Below are 20,814 nucleotides of genomic sequence, written 5' to 3' on the forward strand. Positions count from 1 at the left end.
ATCTGGTTTAATTTCTTAAAAAGTCTTCTTTAATCAGCTATCTAATTATTAACCGAATTGCAAAATAATTTGTTGCAGCCCTAACTTTACTAAATCAAATGTTTTCTTTCAGTTCTTTAAAATTAATATGAAGTGTTTTTGTTTGTTTTTGTTGATGGTGGCATTAAGGCTCATCCTCAGAGTGGCATATTGTTCTGGGTGGCAGCAGGTGCTCCTGGATAGTTGATGATCCCTATTACCTTTTGCATGTGGCTACTAATGCTAAAGTAGCCATTTAAATTGCAGCTAAAGCTTAAATTGAAGCTGAGAGGGTGGACTGCTTTGGTTATTTCTTGTTAAAAGTAAAATATTTGTAGCTTGGACTGAAATATTCTACAATTCTAAGAATGTGTACAAAGCAGATTGTGTTTTATTTGGTACAAAAAGAACACAGGACTCCTAAATGTATGAGTTACCTTTGGTCAGACGATTATTCTAACTTTTAAGGATCTTTAATAAGGTTTATGAGGTGACATGTTGGTTAATAAGTAATTTGTGCTGCTTCTTTTTTTTTATCTTTATTAGATTTCACTCGCACCAGCTGGAAATCTGCAACTGCAGCCTCTGTCCTTTGGAGAAGGCATATCAATTGATCTGTTACCACCAAAGGAACTGAGGTAGAGAACAAGCCTAAGGCATAAATGTATACAGTACAGCTATCTAGGGCCCAATGCTGGCCCACCAGAGGCTCCCAAGAGCATTTAAAATGTTACTGGACAGGTTTTTTAGAAAAAGGGGTTGCTCTAATGATTTCATACACAAATCATAAATATTAAATGGGTAATAAAATGATAATAGCATGAAAATATTTGAGTGTGTATCTATTTAATGCTGTTTACATTTGATTTGATTTTGCTCTATTTACTCATAAGTATCATGTTTGTTCTTATAATGTTCTCTGATCTCCAGATACACATCATTTGTGAATTATGACTCAAAACGTCACTTCATTCAAAACGTGGCCCTCCAGCTATGGGGCCAGGGCCTCGAACACTACCAGCAGACAATAGTTGCTTTGCCGCACAGCACTTGGCGCCACTACAAGACCCAGCTGGACTTCCAGCCCCGCCATCGACCCCACCGCTATAAGAGCACCACCATCATCTACCCCAAGAAAACCAGCACTGTCTATGTAACGGAGCTCAGCTACGACTCCCACCGGCTCTCCAGGCGTTTCTTGTCCAGTGTGGAGTTGGAGGTGGTTGGCGGCAGTAGACTGCCTCAGTGAAGAAGGAGGAGATCTTGGCTCCATGCTCCCCCTCTGAAGATGCACTGAAAGTCAGTTCAAGCTCAGTTGTTGATTTCTACTTAGAACGATCAGCAACATCCATAGACTCTATTTCTTTTCCTCTGGGTCACTGTTTTTATTTTTTTCAAGCCGACCTGAGTGGGCTGGAGGTAATCACAGTTAAAGCAGCTGTGCCCCCCTCTTTAGGCCTTTTAAAACTCAAAATCTAAATAGGAGCATCTACCAAATACTCTTATTCTAGTGTTTCTTTTTCTGGTTTACCCTGATGTTCCTGCTTGATCAGAGAGCTTCTTTCTGGAAGGAGGGGGCTGTGCTTGCTTTGAAGCTAATGTGGATGTTTGCCACTGATCTGTTGTGTAGCTTCCTTTTGGTCTCTTTCCAAAGCTAAAGATTGGAAGGATCTGCTCAGCCATAGCACAGATAAGAATGGGTTTAAGATTGTTTTTCTATATATTTATGGGCATTTAATTGAGGCGGGGTAAACCCCGCACAGGTCGCCAGTCTATGGCAGGGCAACACAACCATGCACACACACACACACACACACACACACACTCTTAAGAACAAATTAGAGAAGACCCAACAGTCATGTTTGTTGACTGTGGGAGGAAGCTGGAGTACTCCCCATATTCATGCAGAAAGACCACTTTTAAATGCTTTAAGGAGGCATTTCTTTTCAGAAAACTAATTAGATCAGTGTAATTAGTTTGGATATGAGAGTATTATTTAGCAGGTTACCTAGGACTTAAACAGCTAACAAATGAGTTCCATGTTCTGTGCAAATTGAAGTCCTTTTCCAAAGCCTTGTGCATTCTTGTTTTTATTTTTAGAGAACTCTGTGTTTAGGTGCACAGCATAAAGTAGAGCTCTTCACATGACTCATTCCAAGCAGTATGCATGTACCACTCTGGTGTTGTGCATGCTATGAAGATGTACTGTTTGTTAGTGTGTACGTTTTGATTAACCAGGTAGCACAGATGGCACCTAAGTAAGGTATTCATTAATAAGTGCGCTAATCACTGGCTTAAAACATTCCACTACTTTTCTAGCTGTTGTGATTTGATTTTTAAATTTGTATTTATTCAGGTTGAGATTTTAAATGCTAATAATTATACCCTTTCCATTTCTGTTTTTTGTCAATTTCTTTTGAAATGCCATATGTTTTTGTGGCTTTTTAATTCAATCACTTGTTGGATGTGTAGTTAAAATAAAAGGAACACATGTTCAGTTGTGGAAATGTCTTTTTTTTTATATAAGTTATGATTACTTATCACTTATTTGAAATGTTTTCTATTTAACCTTTGGAAAAATGTACCATAGTTTAAAAAAATATTCCTGCTGCCATTAACAAATCTACCGTAATAGATTTAACAGAATCATAAAGTTGAACACCACACATTTGAAATTAGTTTTCAGCTGTACAATCTGTGTTTTACTTTTATATATATTTTTAAATTAAGTTGCTCTATATCAATTTTTTGTTTGCTTGAGAGGAAGTTAATTTTTTTTTGTCTTATTGTATAAATCTTTATGCTGTACTACAGCGCCCTCTTGTGACTGTATAGTGTAAAAGCATGGTAAAAACTAAGAGGCTCAGGTCTGTTTTTCTTGTGCATTAAAGCATGAAAGGTACATTTTAGGCATCTGGATGTGTAGTTTTCTAGAACAGTGTTTCCCAAACCTTTTTTGACTTTGACTTTTAATCCTTTGGGCATTCTGTCTTACCATGAGTTCTCCTGTCAGTCCAAAGTTTTAAAGATTGTCCAAACATGGAAAGTAGAATAATTGATTAAAAAATAAAAACTATTTTACTTTTAAGTATTTATTAAATTAAAAAAAAAATATGTTGCCTGGAAGTTAGTAAGGAATCAAAATAAATACAAAATAAAATATAAATCTGTATTTATAAAGCTGTAGCTCATCTGAGTAACTCCCTTTGTCCATTTGGGTACGATAGTCCAAAAAGTAGTTCCACCTTTTGAAAAAGCAAAAGAACTAAAAACTTGTATTTAATCCTCATCACATATCAGAATCTAATTAACCTTCACTGACCAAGTTTTTGGGTACAAATAAGGAAATCGACTTTGGTTTGACCTTGCAGCTCAGTCAGTGAAAGCTTAAGGCAGGCGTTCTTCCATCACTGCAAAATGTGTAGAATAGGCTCACAGTTCTATTGGTTGCATTTATGCCCACTTTAATAGTTTCCTACTTGGAAACTGGCAGTCATAAGTTACTACTTGCCAAGTTTACAAAGTGTGACAGTGTTTTTCACATACTTTTAAAATTATTTGAACTGCAACAGTCTGGTTTATGGGGCACACTGGTGTTAACTTATCCTGGAACCCAGTGGATCAGAGAACTGTACCCTGGCTGAGTTACAACTGCCAATTTCAAATCCAGGCCCTGAAATGGTTCACTTGGAGTGTGAATGTGTGTCATTTCAAGAAAACCTTATGATGTAAGAGCAGCACTTTTCAGTTCACTAAAAATGGAAAAAAAAGAACAGGAATAAAGACTAAGGAGTTAGAAATGTCTCCTGTGGCTATGTTGAGTAATGAAAAGGTGCAAAATGCAGGAGGGCATCTGGAATTCCAGCACCACAGTGGTATAAAATTCCCAAGAGATGGACCTTCTTTATGTTTTTGTTTCTTCTCAGTCAGCACAATACTGGCGCCTAAGCTGTTTGTTTGGAACTACATAATGTTGTTTGGCTCAGTCTAAATAAACACTGTGTGAAAGTCAATTTGGCTCACTGAAGGTGTGAATTTTCTCACTTAACCAATTCTTGGACAGATCCCTAAAATCACCGCGATTCCATCAGCAATTTGGAATGAAATTACCTGATTTCTAAAAAAAAACAAAAAAACTTTCTTGTCATTTGAACGTGATAAAGATAATTAGGTTATATCTCAAATGGTAACTAAAGAGATAATTTCTTTATGCCTCTATACAGTTAAAATATTTATATGTTTTAATGTTTTAAGAGATGTATAGCCAGATAACACCTCAAGCTAAAATTCTAATGAATAAACACTTTTTCTCAAGTGTGGCTGGACTGAAAAAAAATGTGTAAAATGGGTTTATTACCACGTTTTTTTAACACGTAGGAGGAAATTTTTATGGTGATAAGGTGCAATTCCAAACAGATGAATTTGAAAATATTCAGTGTAGAATAAAACTTTCAAGTTGTATAGGAATGTTATGAGAGTAGAGAAAATTTGTGCACGTTTTTGCAGAGGAAGAGCCCAGAAGAGTGCAGATATTTTTTTTATGAAATTAAATTGAACAGTATTTCACTTTAAAGAAGAAAGAACAATCTGGAATTCACATGGAAAATAATAGTATATAGTTTACTTTTTCTAGATGTTTGTTAATCTGCATAGTTGCTCATAAATAAACACATTGTCAGAAAATAAATAGTTTTTATATATAAAAAAATATAAAGCTGACTAAAAGCTTCTCCATTATTAAACTGGTACTTTATTTTTTTAGGTTTGTGACACAATATTGAACCATGCAAAACAGAGATTTACCTTCACGAAGCCTCAGAAGGGCAAGATTTATGTACAAAACGTAAACCTGGAAATGTTTTGTTTTTATAATGTTTTTTGTTGTTGCCATTCGTTTAAATACACTGGTGTGATAACTTAGTATATGTTTGATTGGTTTTTGGTATACGTCTATTTTGAATTTATTGCCCCCCCTGGAGAAAACTCCACCAGCCGCCACCGGCTGAGTAGCTACAGTTTACTAAAAATGAACATCCAGCTCTCCCATATTTCTGGTCATGATATATACACACCTCATAGGATCATCACCATCACACCATCATAGGATGGGCCCAAATAGAAATAGTAAACACAGACATGTACGTATGTAGAGGTGTTTTTTTTTACAGTTGCACATTAGAAGTTTTCAGTTTTCAAGCTCATGTTTGTTGACAGATATTTAATAAAGATAAATTGTGCCTTCATCAGTAGTGGATTAGAGATATAAAGTTAAGTTCACAAGTGGGCCAATTCAATTCAGTTTGGTTCAGGTAAATATTTAATGATGCAGAAGATAACAATCTGATTGTACAATTTATTTATGACGCTTTATAGTAATAAATAAAGTGCTATAAAATAATTGCTCGCGTGTTTGCAATAATCATCTCTGCCCATGCTTTTTTGAAATAAACATTTGCCTTGTGCGCTCGCATTTTACTTGGTACCCTATTGTGCCTCTGTATAGTATTGGGTCAGCTGACGTCCATGGTCAGGAGGATATAGTGGCTATGAAACAACCAAAACAAATGAATTGAGAGCAATTTTGCATGCTTAAGTAATGATTTAAAAGCATTTAATGTGTTAATTAACACACATTAAATTGTTTGCAACCAATAGACTGAGCTGGACCCAGCTTAAAAGCATTTTTGCAAATTTTGTCTGAATTTTGTCTTGATTTATTTTACACAATCTCTTTTTTTCCTTTTCATCACCTACTGCTGAAAACAACCAAATCTAAATAAATCCTCTTTATACATGTCCACCTAAGCTCTGTATGTTAACTATAACTTATTGATAGTTTCTGTCTATTTTTCTGTGCTTTTCTTTTTTACGAAAAACATGGGAAATCAATGTTATTTAGGGGCACCTAAAAACAAATAAAGCAACAAATATGCTTTATACGGTGCTGAAATTACGCCAGTCTTTAAATTTTCTTTATGAGTTGATATATATATAATTGTTTATTTATGTATTTATTTATTTAATTTTATTTTTTATTTTTTATTTTTTGAAACTTGGTACGTTATTTTCTACCCATCCTCTTATATGATATATATTTTTTAATCTTTTTTTGGGTTGATCTGAAATTTCCTCTTTAGATATACTACCGTGAAGGCATCATGACGTAGGCGTAAAACTCAAGGCGTGAAACCGTCACTTTTTTTTTTTTTTTTTTCTAGTAACGTTTGGTACTTTATGAGACATTCTTCCACTGACCAAAATAAATTAAGATAAAAATATAATGATAATAATAAAAATAAAGGATGTAATGACGCGTTATGTGACGTTTCACTTTAGAAGCCACGCCTACGTTTCCCGGCGTCCATGCGCTACGTCTCTGTAGCTCAGTTAAACCCACTCACACACCCACGGCGGCTTGTTTTGCCCACAGAGAGGAATTCCACGCTGGATACCAACCTTCACTTTAATGATATAGATGTCAGACCGTTCATTTGTCTTTTATTTTAAATCGAATAGATCCATTCCCTGTTCAAATTGTTAGCTTGTGGCTAACAAGTTACCTGTGAAGAATGAAAACAGGCAACGAAAACAGCAGCAGCAGCATCATGGACATGTTTGAGCAGGGCAAAGTGCTGAAGATCTGTGCACCTATGGTTCGATATTCAAAGTAAGGACTTTTGCGAGTTTGATCCGACGGTGATGTCATTTTTTTAGTGTGTCCGTTGTTGTTAACATATCTTTTTCACAGGTTAGCGTTCAGATCTCTTGTCAGGAAGTACAACTGTGACGTCTGTTTCACCCCAATGATTGTAGCAACTGACTTCTTACGATCTGTCAAAGCCAGAGACAGCGAGTTTACCACCAATGAACGTAGGTGCTCTAACTATTATTTATTAAATCTGTAATAACCCTGCATAATGCATGGTAAACAAAAGTTGGTGGCACTTATTAGTGTGATAATCATATGTTGTTATGTTTTTTCTCAGGTGATCGACCCCTCATTGTGCAGTTTGCAGCCCATGATGCTCAGACCTTGGCGGATGCAGCTTGTGTGGTGGCCCCTTTCTCAGATGGAGTTGATCTTAACTGTGGCTGTCCTCAGAGGTGATGCCAGTGGGAGAGAAAAAAATGCCTTATCTATTATAGCTTTTACTCATGCTTTAGTACTTTCATTTTAGGTGATTAATTTCTCATAAACATGCCAGTCTGTTTTGACTGGGGATGGGAATCGAAAACCTGTTCCTGTTAAGAACAGGTTCCGTGTGTTCCAATTCCATGGCACCGTTTGGCAGCCGGCTTAACGATTCTCTTAACGGTTCCAGGCAGCACCAGAGCTGTGCTGGGCAGCACGACTTACCCAAAAAATGGCGTCCCATCGGGTAAAGCGGTTGAAAGTTTGGCTTCATTTTAAAGAAGAGAAAGATGGCAACAAGGCGCTTTGCAATCAGTGCAAAGTGCCAATTACATCCGCAGGAGGAAATGGATCCAACATGCAGAAAAACCTGTGCACACAACTTGGCATTCATTTTAACGAACGCCGTGTTTTTTATGCTTCCGGACAGAAGCTAAAGTTACAACCACCATGGAAGGCAACTCTGGTGCTAAGAAGCTAGTTTTATATCACTTGCTGTGCTTAATGTGGTTCCTAGTAAATCATATGCAATTTCTGAAAATAAACCCATTTCCTACCTCTTTTTGGAGTTACTAAACATGCTATGAAGGTGCTCTGCGAGAAAGGTGACACTCATTTATTTAAATCAGGGAGAGATGAGTTTATTTTCCGAAGATGTACAGTAATGCTTTTTCATTAAACGGATGCCTTCTACATTAGATATAGATGACTGTGACGAGACGGGTAGCCTAGCTGGCTAAGAGGCTGGCAGCTCCCGTTCACTGCCTTCTGTTTTCGCCGAGGCAGGCAAAAATAGAATGTCTCAAGCGAAGGTAGACGAATGTCACCAAACACTTACCAAGTTCATTGTTTCACAGAATCGATAAGAGAATCGATAAGGAATCGAATCGTTTCACAGAAGCGATAAGGGAATCAGAATCATGAAAATCTTATCAATTCCCAACCCTAGTTTTGAGTCTTTATGTTAGAACAAATGCATTCAACTTTATGCTCTCTTATACATGTAAACCTTTAATTAATTCGTTTGTTGTGTTTCTTTAGATGGGCTATGTCAGCTGGTTACGGTGCATGTCTCATAAACAAGCCTGAGCTTGTAAAGGACATGGTGCGACACGTCAGAAATCAAGTGGACAACCCAAACTACACCGCATCTATCAAAATAAGGTAAAACCTGTAGGGCTAAGATAACTCGTAGGTCATGCAACCTTTAAAGGGACTTGGTAAAGTATCCAAATGGGATTCCATAGAGTTGTATGTGATAAACCAACGGAAAATTTGGATTTAGTCTCCTTTATTCCATTACTCCTAAATCAAATTTAGTTCAATGGGTAGCCTTGACAACCATTGTAAACAAAATCTATATGTGTTAGTTTAATCTCAGGATAGGCTTAAAAAGATGTGGCTCAAGAGATGTTTTGTTGTAGTTGAGGCAAATGGAGATCTTTGAAGTTGATGGAGGCAAACTTAATTTTTAAATATTTCTTTGTAAAAATCAAATGTTTTCTATTTTCCTTCCACTTGTGGTGACATGATCATTTAAAAACTTGAATACTTAAAGGTGCAGTAGGAGATCTTTTCTGACTCATTTTTTTTTACCCTGTGCCTTAAAGATCTCCCCACAGCTGCTTAGCAAGCAGTAAAATAGAAGGTCTGGAAGTGAAACTAAAATAAACGGTCACCGCTACAGTGAGAAATCAATGAATAACCCAACCAATCACAAAAGACGGTCCGTTATACACGATTGGTTTCATGACATGTCAGTCATGCTCGTCTGCTTGTCCCCCCCCCCCTCTGTGTTCGTACCCTGACACATGATCGAATAGACTCCTCAATGCAGTGAAATGCTACATTCATACCTAAAGCAGCAATAGCAGCAAAAACGCACGTGTTGCTTCATTTTTGATGCTTGTACAAGTTTAGTTCTGATGCGCATCTCTGCTGCTCCAGCTGCTTGGTGGAAAAAGTAGGTCTGATGCGTGTTGGATGGAGATACCCTATCCTTTCTTTGCCTGTAACAATAGCAGCTATATTTGCTGTGATCAGTGGGTAAAAAGTAGTTTGAATCTATTTTGAAGTGAGAAAGTCCACCTGAAAACATCGTCAGTACAGTCAGTTCATCCAGATTACCATTCTGCCTTCAAATATTATTTCTGTCGGAGCCGCTCAGACCCACTTACAGCGGCGGTGCGCTGCCACTAGGAATCCCATTAAACAGCGGTTTGCAGCGGCGGCTGGAAGGCACCAGGATGATAAAAGCGAACATATTTTGCCGGCAGATTTCGGCATTTTAAATTAATTTAAGCGTTAATAACCTGTTTCAGAGGAGTGATCATAGCGCTCTGCATCATCACTGCTCAGACACGCTGCTCTAAACGCGCTGCAAACAGCATGCGTGTTCATGTGTTTTAAAGAGGTGGTTTCGAGGGGTGGTCTGAAGGGAGAGGCAGGCTGTGTGTGTTCAAAAATATAGCTTGCTGGAGCCGTTTTTCCCAGATCTCCTACAGCACCTTTAGGCCTGGTACTGAAATTAGAAGTGGCCGTTCGTTTCAGTGTTTTTTCTAAAGACGCTGCCACACCCACAGGATCCACAAGGACTTGAAGAGGACAGTGGATCTGTGTCAGAAAGCAGAGGCAGCCGGTGTCTCGTGGATAACGGTCCATGGCCGAACAGCAGAGGAACGCCACCAGCCAGTTCACTATGACGCTATAAAGACAATCAAAGACAGTGTGTCTGTTCCTGTCATTGCCAATGGAGACATAAAGTACCTCCGTGATGTGGAGTCTACTCACCAGCTTACTGGTGTGGATGGTATGTTTGCTTGACCAGCTGTCATACATTCAGTGATGTCAGCATGTCTTTAATTGCTAATGCTTTTTTTGTTTGGACTGCACCCCTCAGGTGTGATGGCTGCCCGAGGATTGCTGGCAAACCCCGCCATGTTTGCAGGGTATGAGGATACTCCGTTGCAGTGCATATGGGACTGGGTGGACATTTCCATTGAACAGGGCACTCCATTCACATGTTTCCACCATCATCTTATCTATATGCTGGAGAGGGTCAGCTCCCAGCCTGAGAGAAAAGTCTTCAATTCTCTATCTAGTACCTCTGCTGTTATAGATTACCTTCAGAACACGTATGGCACAGTTCAAGATCTTAAAAGTTAAGGATTCATGAATGTTTTCATTTAACGTTTATATGTTTCTGTTTTTATGCCAAATAAAATTTCATATCTTTGCCTTTATTCCATTTTTCTTTTCCCAATTCCTGTATAAATGTTTTTATTTCAAATATCAAAAGAGTTATACCTGAATTTAGTTTCCCGAATCCAGTTTATTGTCCATTGAATAAATATAAATGCACAATATTTGACCATAAAATACGTATATTGTAGGAAGTTAACCGGAAAACTTAATGTGAAATGGTTGGATTTTTTTTGGAGGTGTTTTGTAATATCGGCCATTAAAACATGGGCATGTGGAGTTTCTCATAAAAACCAGCAATGTGTAGAATATTCTGCTTATTTCTATTGTTGCTAAAGAACTTGTAATTTAAAAATAGCATTTTTTCTGTGCGAAAAATGTTTTCAAATAAGGATTTATAGTGCAATAGTAGTGTGTTAAATGTCTTGACAATACAGCTGAAATGTTGCTTTTAATGTAAAAACTGAACACAGTTTATTTGAAAAATAACTTAAGAGTTGATGAGAAGATCACTACATATTTGCATTTTATTTGCACAATGTGACTCATTTGTACGTCACAATTTCCACCATATTGTGAGTGGCAAAGTGGTTGTTCAGCAGTAGGATGTGTATCTCGACTCACAGGGTTTTAGGTTAAGCTGTAGACGGTTCAATCTGAAATTCTATTAGCAAAAGGGTCTTGATATCATATAGGAAATTATATATTTAAAATTAAATATTGATCTAATATTAAATGAAAAGATTTACATATCCAAATTTCACTTATATATATATATATATATATATATATATATATATATATATATATATATATATTTCCAGAGTATCAACACCATGAGGTTCCCTTGCTCTGTAAAGAAATGATCATTTACAAAATACATTTTTTTTCAGTCCATTTTAAGTAGTCTACACCTTTCTTTTACAATTTTTCTAAGTATAGAAAATACCACATTTTTTTTTAAAAATGTCTAAAAGCTTGAAATTTTACGATACTAGGGTCTAACAATTAGACTTAGACAGGTTTTATTTGTCATTTTGTTTACACAAGTGTAAAACAAAAAATTTTTTTGTTTGGAATTGCTCTAGACAATTTCATCTTTTTTAAAAGTGCAGCCTTGAAAAATAGTAAAAAATGACTCAATTTACATTTAAATTTTTTTAAATGTAATAATTACAGAAGAGGATTAGGGCCACTTTTTTTTTTATTTCAGTATTCAGAATTCTGACTTTTTTCCCATGTTAAACTGAAATAAAATTTAAAAATCAGTTACCTTTTTTTTTTTTTTCAGTGGCCCTAATCCTCTTCCGTAAATAACTGAACGTTCTTAAACTTTTTTTTTTTTTCACAAGTGTGTATCTTATCTGGTATCTATTTGGTACATTTACAGGTGTAATATGTTGATAATGTATATTTTTTTAACCTTGTATCTTATTTTCAGTAATATTAAAGCTAAGGGATTCTTAAAGAGTAGTTAACAGTTGTTTGGCCGTTTTTTTCCACTGTTTTTGCCACTCGCAATATGGCGGACGTGCCGACGTATAGTTTCAACTAAGAAACGAAGGCATCGCATGTGTCAGGTCTGGAACAGGAAGAGGTGAAACAGGAAGACAAACTTTCTCTGAGCAGAAACTCCCCCCTCCGTTAGCGTTTGGTTAATTTATCGGTAAGTTTCGCAGGTTTAAAAGTAAAACGCTAATAAACCCTCTATACTATTATTTGACATTTTAACCGTTCTCATTTACAAGTTAACGGTAGCTTTAGCTGAAGCAGTTACGTAGATTAGAGGTTAGACTTGTGATATAGTGGTTCCATTTAGCTAATTTTAAACGTTTTGACATGTGTCCTTTCTTCATATAAGTCGCTTTTTTCATTAAGAGACACCTTAATTTTTTGTTTAACTGTAAACCTATAAGTTATCTTTTTACTTGGAAAACTAGCTAAGTAGCACATTATGCAAGACTTTAGCTTCTGACTGCTGTGTCTTAGAATGATTATTTTTGAAGCTGGTTCGACTTGTTGAGCGAGCTTTCTTCCTCAGCTTTCCTATTTTGGGTATTTTCAGGAGACAAAGATGACCTTACAGTGGACTGCCGTGGCTCTCTTCCTCTATGTAGAAATAGGCGTCATCCTCATCCTCTGCTTACCCTTCATCTCAGCCAGAAGGTTGGTATAAGGAGACCTGAATCCCTACCTTTAATGAGATAAAGAATACACTTACTTTGGACATTTAAAGATCATGGTAGAAGTGAAGGATTTTGTCTTTTACTATAAATACACTCAATATGCACACATCATATTTTTTATTTAAATTCCAAACTGACATTTTTTTTGTCTGTAAAATAAAACTACGGAGGAAATTTTAAAAAAAGTAAAAAAAATTAACTGATTTTTGAATATTATTTCAGTTTATTATTGGAAAAATTCCACAATTCTGAAAGCTGACAAACATGTTAGCATCAAGGTGTAGCCATGTCTGTTTTAGAGACTAGCTCTCTTGTTTTAATCGCCTTCTGCTCTTCCATTAGTGAAATAGCATCACCGGGGACCCCCCAGGCACGTAAAAAGTTGCCTAATTCCGTCATTTTCCATCAATGTGTTACAGGCCCTCCCAAACAACTCACATCTGTGTCAGTGAAGCGCAGTGCTCCCACATCTCTTCCTTCATGGTGCCCATCTACATTAAGATCCAAATTCTGAGATTTACAGTTAGAATTCTGAGATTTAAAGTCAGAATTCTGAGAAAAATGTCAGAATTCTGACTTTCATCTCAGAATTCTGACTTTTTTCTCATATTATACTGAAATGAAATTTAAAAATCAGTTACCTTTTTTTTCCCTAGTGGCCCTAATCCTTTTCCTTTTTTATTTTCATGGCCTTAGATTTGAGGCAGTTTAAAATAATGCATTTCAAGGCGTATATTAATTTGGAAATCAAAGGATGATCAGCAATAAGGCTGCATGACATTACTGTGTGCAATGTTACAGTAACAGAGCGCTGTTCCAACCACTGTAAGCACACTTGGAGGATTCAGACTTTGTATATCATACAGATATTTGGCAAGTTAGATGGATTTTCAAAGCTGTTGCTTCTCACAGCTAACTATGTGACAAATGCCCAAGAAAAGGTTACAGAAAGCATCATAATATGATGAGAAAGCAGACATTGAAAATACTTATTTTTAATTTTATATCATCTTCACAATAGTATCGCCATCACATATTTGTTCTTATACTGCGCAACCATAAATGTCAATTTACTGATATTTACTTTGTTTTGTTTTTTACATTATATCAAATACTGTTCCTTTCTGAAAAGAAAGTAATAAAAAAGACGATCCCTGCTAGAACATATTTTCCAACAATACACATCTAACAATCATTAACCAAATAAAGGAAATAGCTGTAGGGCAAAGAGTTATTTACATCTCTAGGCAAATGTTTGATGCTTGTAGAGAAACGTTTGACAAGTTCTAGAGGAATCTATCTCAGTGGCCTCCATTGTAATATACTGCACTACATTAAAACCTAATTCTTCACTTATGTGCCTCTTTATACATTTTGCAAAAAGAATGTAGCTTTCAATAAAGCTTTCTGATGTAGGGTTCCCCACAAGTTAATCTAAAATTTAGTTTTTACCTTGGAATATATTTTGATTTTGAAATATCCAGTCTAGGCATCTCCAGTTATTCATTCACTTTATCATTTTTGTGGAGAAAAATGCACACAAATGTTGTTCAACCCTATTTATCAACCCTCACTGACTTAGTTTGATAGACGACAAACATAACAATTAACATAAGATACTTAAGTGCTTTGTTTTACCTTTGCACACTTAAAATGCTGGATATCCAATTTAGTTATTTAATTTTTGAATGAGTTGAACTGTAAAAGAAAAATTACAGGTTTTACTTGGACACCCTACGCCAGAGTTCAGCATATTCTCCAGTCCAAAGAAACATCTTTGGATTTGCTTCTACCAATATGATTTCCCTGAAGCCACAAAGCCTCCATGATGCTTTGGAAAAAGAGATAACATCTATAATGTCATTCTGATGTTGAAATTCCACTGAGATACACATGGAAATGTTTTTTGTTATCTTTAAATGTGAAAATGTTGCTTAGTGTTATATTCTTTTGGCCAGATCATCTATTTAATATTTCTACATTACCCCCAAATCTCAAACATGTTTCTTTTATTCCCTTGCAGATGGCAGAGCATCTTCCAGCTGAGAATTTGGAACTGGATGGCTAAATTCTGGAACAAAGTTTTTCTCACTATGATCATAATCCTTATTGTTCTCTTTCTGGGTAAGAATTAATGGCTCTGACTTAGTCCACCCCTTTGCCCGTCCTTACAACCAACCCGTTGCATTTTAGCCCCGTCTCACTTCCAGCGTGTACCCGTAGTGAAACGATTCAGTATTTTGGATGAAATGTGGAAATATATAATCATAAAGTGTCAGTTTTTCTTTTACAGTTCACTATATATATATATATATATATATTCACTCTTCTAAACCATGTCAGATTATTGCCTCTTATTGATTTTAATTTAATCTGGATTTAGAACATTCTGTCTAACTATAGCAGATTATTAAAGATTATTGGAAATCATTGATTTTATGACTGCTGCAAAACATTGTCAAAGCAGAAATGAATTAGTGAAAAACCTAAGGCTACAGCCTCTTTTAACGTGAAAAATAAATCTGGTTTGAATGAGTTTATCTACAAAAGTTCAAAATGAAAAAGTTTTAAAAAGACTAGAACCTGAGTCAAAATGTGTTTTCACATATTCTTAAAAACTGTAATTAAGTCATGACTGTGTAATCTGGGACAAATAATCTGTCAATGAAAATCAGGCTCCTCATACTAGTCCCACTTCCTGTCAGAAACAACCAATCGGAGCGACCTTCAAGCTTAAGATTTGCAGTGTGCTGCAGCTTTTCATTAACATAAAGCGTATCGTTGATGATTATTCCCTTTTATCCAACTTTCAAGTGAAAATGGCATAGATTTTTCTATTTTTTTCTTTAATCATCAAAGGCCCTGCTTATTAGCCTTTGTGTTTTATTGCACTCTTCACTTTAGACCAGACTGTTGAGCTGCAGAGGGAAAAAAAAGGAAAGGACCTAAAAGACTTGCTGGTTCAAATTTCCAGACAAAATGCTGATTTATACTCAGAAACCAGGTTGTCTGCATGTGTCGCAGTAATTACAAATGTGCCCCTGCCGAAGACACTCTGCTGCAGCTCTCCAAAATTGTAGGTGACCGCAGACAGGAGGCCTCTGATTGGTTAAACCTACATTCGTTCTACACTATCCGTATTTCCTGTAGTTTTGTTTGTATGACCGCCATTGTGGAAAACAACATGTGAAGTTGGACCAGCTAGAAGAGCGAGGTGCGCGAGAACGCTGGGACCCTTTTTCCACCTGGATCCCCGCTCTTTTTCGCTCTCATGTCCCTCAGTTTTTGCACAAACTTGCCCCCACTTCCTCACCGCCTCGTCCGTATCTAGACCCACAGCTACTTCATGATTGTCCCTCTTGTGTTGTGGCGTGGAATAACATAGTGCAGACCACGCTTCATTTTGGGCATAACTCAAAAATATCTGCGTTCTCAAAACTTCTCATCTTTTCTTTTTTAGATGCCGTTCGTGAAGTCAGGAAATACTCAAGTAGAGAGATTGGCACAGATGCAAAGGTTCAACCAAACATGTTTGACCACCTGCACATGAAGCTTTTCCGGGCTCAGAGGAACCTCTACATCTCTGGTTTTGCAGTTTTTCTCTGGCTGTGGGTGTCTGCATTCATGTACTGTAAACCCAAACCCAGTTGGAGACCATGCTGTCCTCATGCTGTGTTGTTGTTTACAGGGTTATGAAGCGATTGATCACTTTAATTAACCAGTTAGCGGCTGTGTCTGGGACAACAGCTGCTCTCCAAACTCAGGCTGATAACGCTAATAAAGCCGCAGAGAACTACAAGAAAGATAACGAGCAGCTGAAACAGGTAAGCCTCACATATACAGGTACTAGATCATGCCACAAAGTATTTTTTTTAAATTAGTTTACTTGGTGAATTAATGTTAATCTTTCACTGAGTGATAAACTTAGACTTCGCTTTAATTTCAGACCCTGATGGAAGGAGTGGGTGATAAGGCAACAGCAGAGGGCATGGAGCTGTTGAGAAAGGAAGTGGGGAAACTGAAAGATGAGCTGAAAACCTCTGGTGAAGGTGAGTTTCTTTGTCCACATCAGTCTATTAGTTTGCATTGTAACAAGTAGAAGGTACTTTAAAAGACTTTAATGTTACATAACCAACCAGCCTAATAAAATATTCAATATGATCTGGAATTTATTTCATCTAAGGAATGAATAAACATTTCTTGGATTCTTGACAATTGTTTGTGTGTGTAATTTTGAAAGAAAGAATAGAAATAGAAAAATTGTAACGGATGATTTATTCTGGTAAATCTAAGAATGTCTGTGTTGCAACGTTCAGTTTATTAGTTAAAGTGATCAGGAAAACAAAATCCAAGGATTAATCTCACTACACATCATGTTAATGTAGTTATTTATTTTATTATGATCTAAATTTCCTGGGGAAGCAGGTACATTTACAGAGTCTTCCCTGTTCTGATGTGCGATTGCATCTCTTTGCAGCCTTGAAGAAATCTCAGTCAGAGGCCGATGAAATGAAGGTGAAGATGGAAGGACTCGGCCGGGAGTATGAGAGGCTGCTGAAGGAACATCAGGACCTCCAGGTCAGAACAAAACATTTAGCAACACTGATTCAATGCACCAAGCAAACCACAGATAGATACACAAGTTTCTCATTATTTCATCTTTAATGTGGCGTCATTCTGCTGCCAGTCATGTAGTTCTGGTATTTTCCCTGGTATTTAGTACAATAAAAATACAAATATCATCTCAATGAATTTTTTTATGTTTACTGCATTCTTTTTTTTCGTATTTAATATCATGATTTATATTTTTTTCAGAATCGGTACGATGATGGGAACAAAAAGGACGACTAGTGGCGATGGTGCAACTTTCTCAAATCATCAAGAAAGCCGTTAAAACACATGGCATCCATCCAGTATGCTGTCACCGTTTACGTTATTAAAGCTGGGTTGGATTCTCTAAAGAGGAAACCTTAGACTAATATTAAAGGTTTACACTTGGGTGAATATTTGTTTTTATAGTTAAATGGTTCTTCATATTTCCTCTCTAGCATAAGTAAAACATTTTTAGCTGAAAGCAATCAGCCAGCACATTATGCAGGATGAAGGGGATAGTTATTTGATCACAGAGCGCATAACGAGTTAAATTAAGATGAATGCTTTCCAGTTGGAGTTGATAATTCAAGCCCTTCACACAGATCAGCGTGCGTTTGTAAAAGAAAAAAACCCCCACTTATTTCTAGCAGTGATTTTAAATGAATATTTCTGCATGTACATGCTGATCTGCCAAGGATGCTTGCAGGTAGACCTTACCCTAGATGAGGCTTCTTCACATTTCTGCTGCATTTCAGCCAATGTTTCCTCCCATCCAGTGAAATGAGATTCTACCACATTTTGAGATGTTAAGCACATTTTCTTGATTTTGTTTTTACCTTTAACTGTTAATACTGAATAAATTTTGTCACATGTAAACAGAGTTTATTGGATAAAATATGACCCTTAACAACTATGGGTTAAATGAAAATATGACAAAAAAGATTTTAGTTCCAACATGTTCCCTACATGTCTAGTCATTGCACTGCCTTTCACAGTTATGTTTGAAAAAAAAAAAAAAAACATGAATGTTTGATCATCTTTCTTTAGATAATTTTTTTGGTTACATTAGTTAAGATATGTCACTGTTTAAAGATTTCTTGTTCTCTATGCTAGTTATTTTAGTAATTCACAACATGATTTGTATGACCTTATCAGGTTGTGTTTGCTTCTTTTGTACAAAGACATTGGACTGAAGTGCCTTTTCAGCTGGTCTTTAATAAAAAATAGGTTTGGTTATCCTTTGCTTTGTTCCTTTCATTGATAAACACTACCACAGCCATGGCATTATTTTTGATAGTAAAGTTTTATTACTGATTGACATGTATGATATTCACATTTTACAAAAATAATCCAAGATATATATTTACAGTCTGGTTACTCTAATGCAGCTGAATGCCTTTTATATTATTGGTTTTCTTTCAGTTTGTGTCTGCATCTATTTCACTGTGCCTGAAATTGAGTCAAATAACCAACAGACAACAGGAAAAAACACTTAAAATAGATTAGACAGTGAAAATAAAACCTTTTTTTCTTTCAAAATATAAATATTTTTAGACATCACCTAAAAAACATTTAACTGATAAGATTTTGTGATAAAGATACCCATGCTTTCAAATCTTTAATCCTTGCCAAAAAAACCACCGTAGCATCTGATTTGGTAGTTGAATGATTTTACAATCCCACAAAATGTTCTCAATCCTGCATAAAACACTCAAACACAGATTAAGCCAGCATCAAACCCTTTATACAAAAAAAAGACACAATTTTATCACCATGTGAGTTAAACCTGTTTCTGGAGTTTCTCCAAACCTGATTCTTCCAAACTCTTCGCATACAGTTTTTTTGGTTCATAAAATTTGTTCAGCAAAACAAAAATCAGAGAAAATTGGTAAGACAATTCTGCAGAATCCCACTGCTAAACTGTAACATCTCAGGTTACAAAATTTCAGAAATGGTGAAAACAAATAATACATAATTTAACAGAAGCGGTGGAGAAAAAAAAAATTCCCTCCGAAGCATCATGTCACAATTTATATGACATGTTCTGATGTTATATGTAACTAAAACATAATGAAATCAGAGAATTCATCCCAACTGAAGGACTGGAGCAGTTTAACAAAAAGAGAAAAATTTGAGCAGATTGAGATTTAGATTTAAATGATGTTTTATAACTAAACCACAAGAAAATGCTTTTTAAAATTATTTTAATTTGAAACAAAACCCCCTCTTGGCTTAATGTGACTTAATGTGTTTAGGAAAATACCCAATTTAGAAATGTGTTTTATTTTAAACACTTTTATTGGCAGTAGCAGGAAGATAGCTTACAGTGTATGCATGTCTACTAACAAATATATATACGAAAATGAATCTAAATGATGTAACCAGTAGAGCTTTAAAGATACTTTATATAGCCTAAAATGACTTGCTCACTCATCCAGATGATTGGCATCAGGTGTTTTAATCACTTCCATAACCACAGGTGTATAAAATCAAGCACCCAGACATGCAGACAGTGGTTACAGACATCTGTGAAAGAATGGGTCGCTCTCAGGAGCTCAATGAACTCCAGTGGGGAACTGTGATGCCACCTGTGCAACAACTCCAGCTGGGAAAGTTTTTCTCCCCTAAATATCGCACAATCAGCTGAACCATAAGAATATGAAAGTGTTTGAGAAGGACAGCAACTCGGCTACAAATTGTTCACCCACGTTAACTAATGGAGGGGGTCAGGCCAAGGCAGTGGAGACACGTTCTCTGGAGTGACAAATAACTCTTTTCCATCTGGAAATCTGATGGATTATTCTGGGTTTGGCATTTACCAGGAGATCTGAACCTGTCTGACCGCATTGTGCCAGTGTTAAAGTTAGGTAGAGGGCGGATTATGGTGTGGGGCTGTTTTGCAGAAGCTGGGCTTGACCCCTTAGTTCCAGTGAAAGGAACCATAAATCCTTCATCAAACCAAGAAAATTCCAGCTCCCAACTCTGTGGGAACAGTTTGGAGCTTGTTCCTTCCTCTTCCAACATGACTAAGCACCAAAATACAAAGGAAGGTCCATAAAGACATGGATGGAAGAATCTAATGTGAAGGAACTTGACTGGTCTGCCTGGAGTCCTGACCTCAGCCCGACAGATCACTTTTGGGATGAATTAAAGCGCCAGTCCTTCTCGTCCAACATCAGTGTGTGACCTCACAAATGCACCTCTGGGAGAAGAGTCAAAAAATCCTTAAACACTCGTTAAACCTTTTGGACAGCCTTCCAAGGAGAGCTAAAGCTGTTCTAAAGGGTCCAACACTATATCAAACCCCTATGTATTAGGAATGGGATGACACTTAATCTCATATGAGAATCATGGCAGGTGAGCAAATACTTATGGCTATATAGTGTATGTTTGATGTTTTTAACTTTGATAAATATTTCTGAATGGGATCTGGTCAGTCTTTCAAATCCGCTTTTGTAATTCATATTTTTGCCACCTGTTAGGTCTTTTTTTATGGTGTTCGCATATATTTGCGAAAATTAAAATATCAGCAGGGAAATAGAAAGAAAAATGTTTTAAAAAAATTATTAAAGATCCCGCTGAATCTTTGGGGAAAAAAAGTTATATAAATCCATAGTTTGACGAGTGGTGTTCTAATTCCCACTCAATCCTGCTTATAATGAACATGACAACATTAAGTAATCA

General features: G+C 36.4%; 3 protein-coding genes across 3 annotated transcripts; all 3 read left to right on the forward strand.

Moving 5' to 3' along the window:
- Nucleotides 1-564: 564 nt before the first annotated feature.
- LOC107095014 (filamin-interacting protein FAM101B-like) lies at nt 565-2,515 on the forward strand (the record flags this gene model as incomplete). The annotated part of the gene is made up of 2 exons (XM_015390968.1): nt 565-656; nt 949-2,515. Coding segments are annotated over 2 exons (411 nt in total), but the record flags the coding sequence as incomplete, so codon positions are not given.
- Nucleotides 2,516-6,422: 3,907 nt separating this feature from the next.
- Nucleotides 6,423-10,618, forward strand: dus4l (dihydrouridine synthase 4-like). The gene is made up of 6 exons (XM_015390973.1): nt 6,423-6,685; nt 6,767-6,888; nt 7,005-7,122; nt 8,192-8,314; nt 9,733-9,959; nt 10,050-10,618. Exons 1-6 carry the CDS (start codon nt 6,588-6,590, stop codon nt 10,313-10,315), a joined length of 954 nt encoding a protein of 317 aa, XP_015246459.1. The 5' UTR covers nt 6,423-6,587; the 3' UTR covers nt 10,316-10,618.
- A 1,283-nt stretch (nt 10,619-11,901) lies between these two features.
- Nucleotides 11,902-17,752, forward strand: bcap29 (B-cell receptor-associated protein 29). The gene is made up of 8 exons (XM_015390971.1): nt 11,902-12,017; nt 12,417-12,517; nt 14,561-14,661; nt 15,998-16,145; nt 16,226-16,361; nt 16,484-16,586; nt 17,015-17,115; nt 17,353-17,752. The coding sequence occupies exons 2-8, from the start codon at nt 12,426-12,428 to the stop codon at nt 17,386-17,388; spliced, it is 717 nt and encodes a 238-aa protein (XP_015246457.1). The 5' UTR covers nt 11,902-12,017; nt 12,417-12,425; the 3' UTR covers nt 17,389-17,752.
- The last annotated feature ends 3,062 nt before the right edge of the window (nt 17,753-20,814 follow it).

The sequence above is a fragment of the Cyprinodon variegatus genome, unplaced genomic scaffold (assembly GCF_000732505.1).
Source record: "Cyprinodon variegatus isolate N-32 unplaced genomic scaffold, C_variegatus-1.0 Scaffold520, whole genome shotgun sequence".
In the NCBI taxonomy this organism is placed as follows: domain Eukaryota; kingdom Metazoa; phylum Chordata; class Actinopteri; order Cyprinodontiformes; family Cyprinodontidae; genus Cyprinodon; species Cyprinodon variegatus.

What these genes read in the sequence shown, in the direction of transcription:
- dus4l (XM_015390973.1), top strand. Translation starts at nt 6,588, where the DNA reads ATGAAAACAGGCAACGAAAACAGCAGCAGCAGCATCATGGACATGTTT. An exon ending in CCTATGGTTCGATATTCAAA is followed by an intron (nt 6,686 to 6,766) that starts GTAAGGACTTTT and finishes TCTTTTTCACAG; the next exon opens with GTTAGCGTTCAGATCTCTTG. An exon ending in ACCGCATCTATCAAAATAAG is followed by an intron (nt 8,315 to 9,732) that starts GTAAAACCTGTA and finishes CCACACCCACAG; the next exon opens with GATCCACAAGGACTTGAAGA.
- bcap29 (XM_015390971.1), top strand. Translation starts at nt 12,426, where the DNA reads ATGACCTTACAGTGGACTGCCGTGGCTCTCTTCCTCTATGTAGAAATA. An exon ending in CCCTTCATCTCAGCCAGAAG is followed by an intron (nt 12,518 to 14,560) that starts GTTGGTATAAGG and finishes ATTCCCTTGCAG; the next exon opens with ATGGCAGAGCATCTTCCAGC. An exon ending in GCTGAAAACCTCTGGTGAAG is followed by an intron (nt 16,587 to 17,014) that starts GTGAGTTTCTTT and finishes ATCTCTTTGCAG; the next exon opens with CCTTGAAGAAATCTCAGTCA.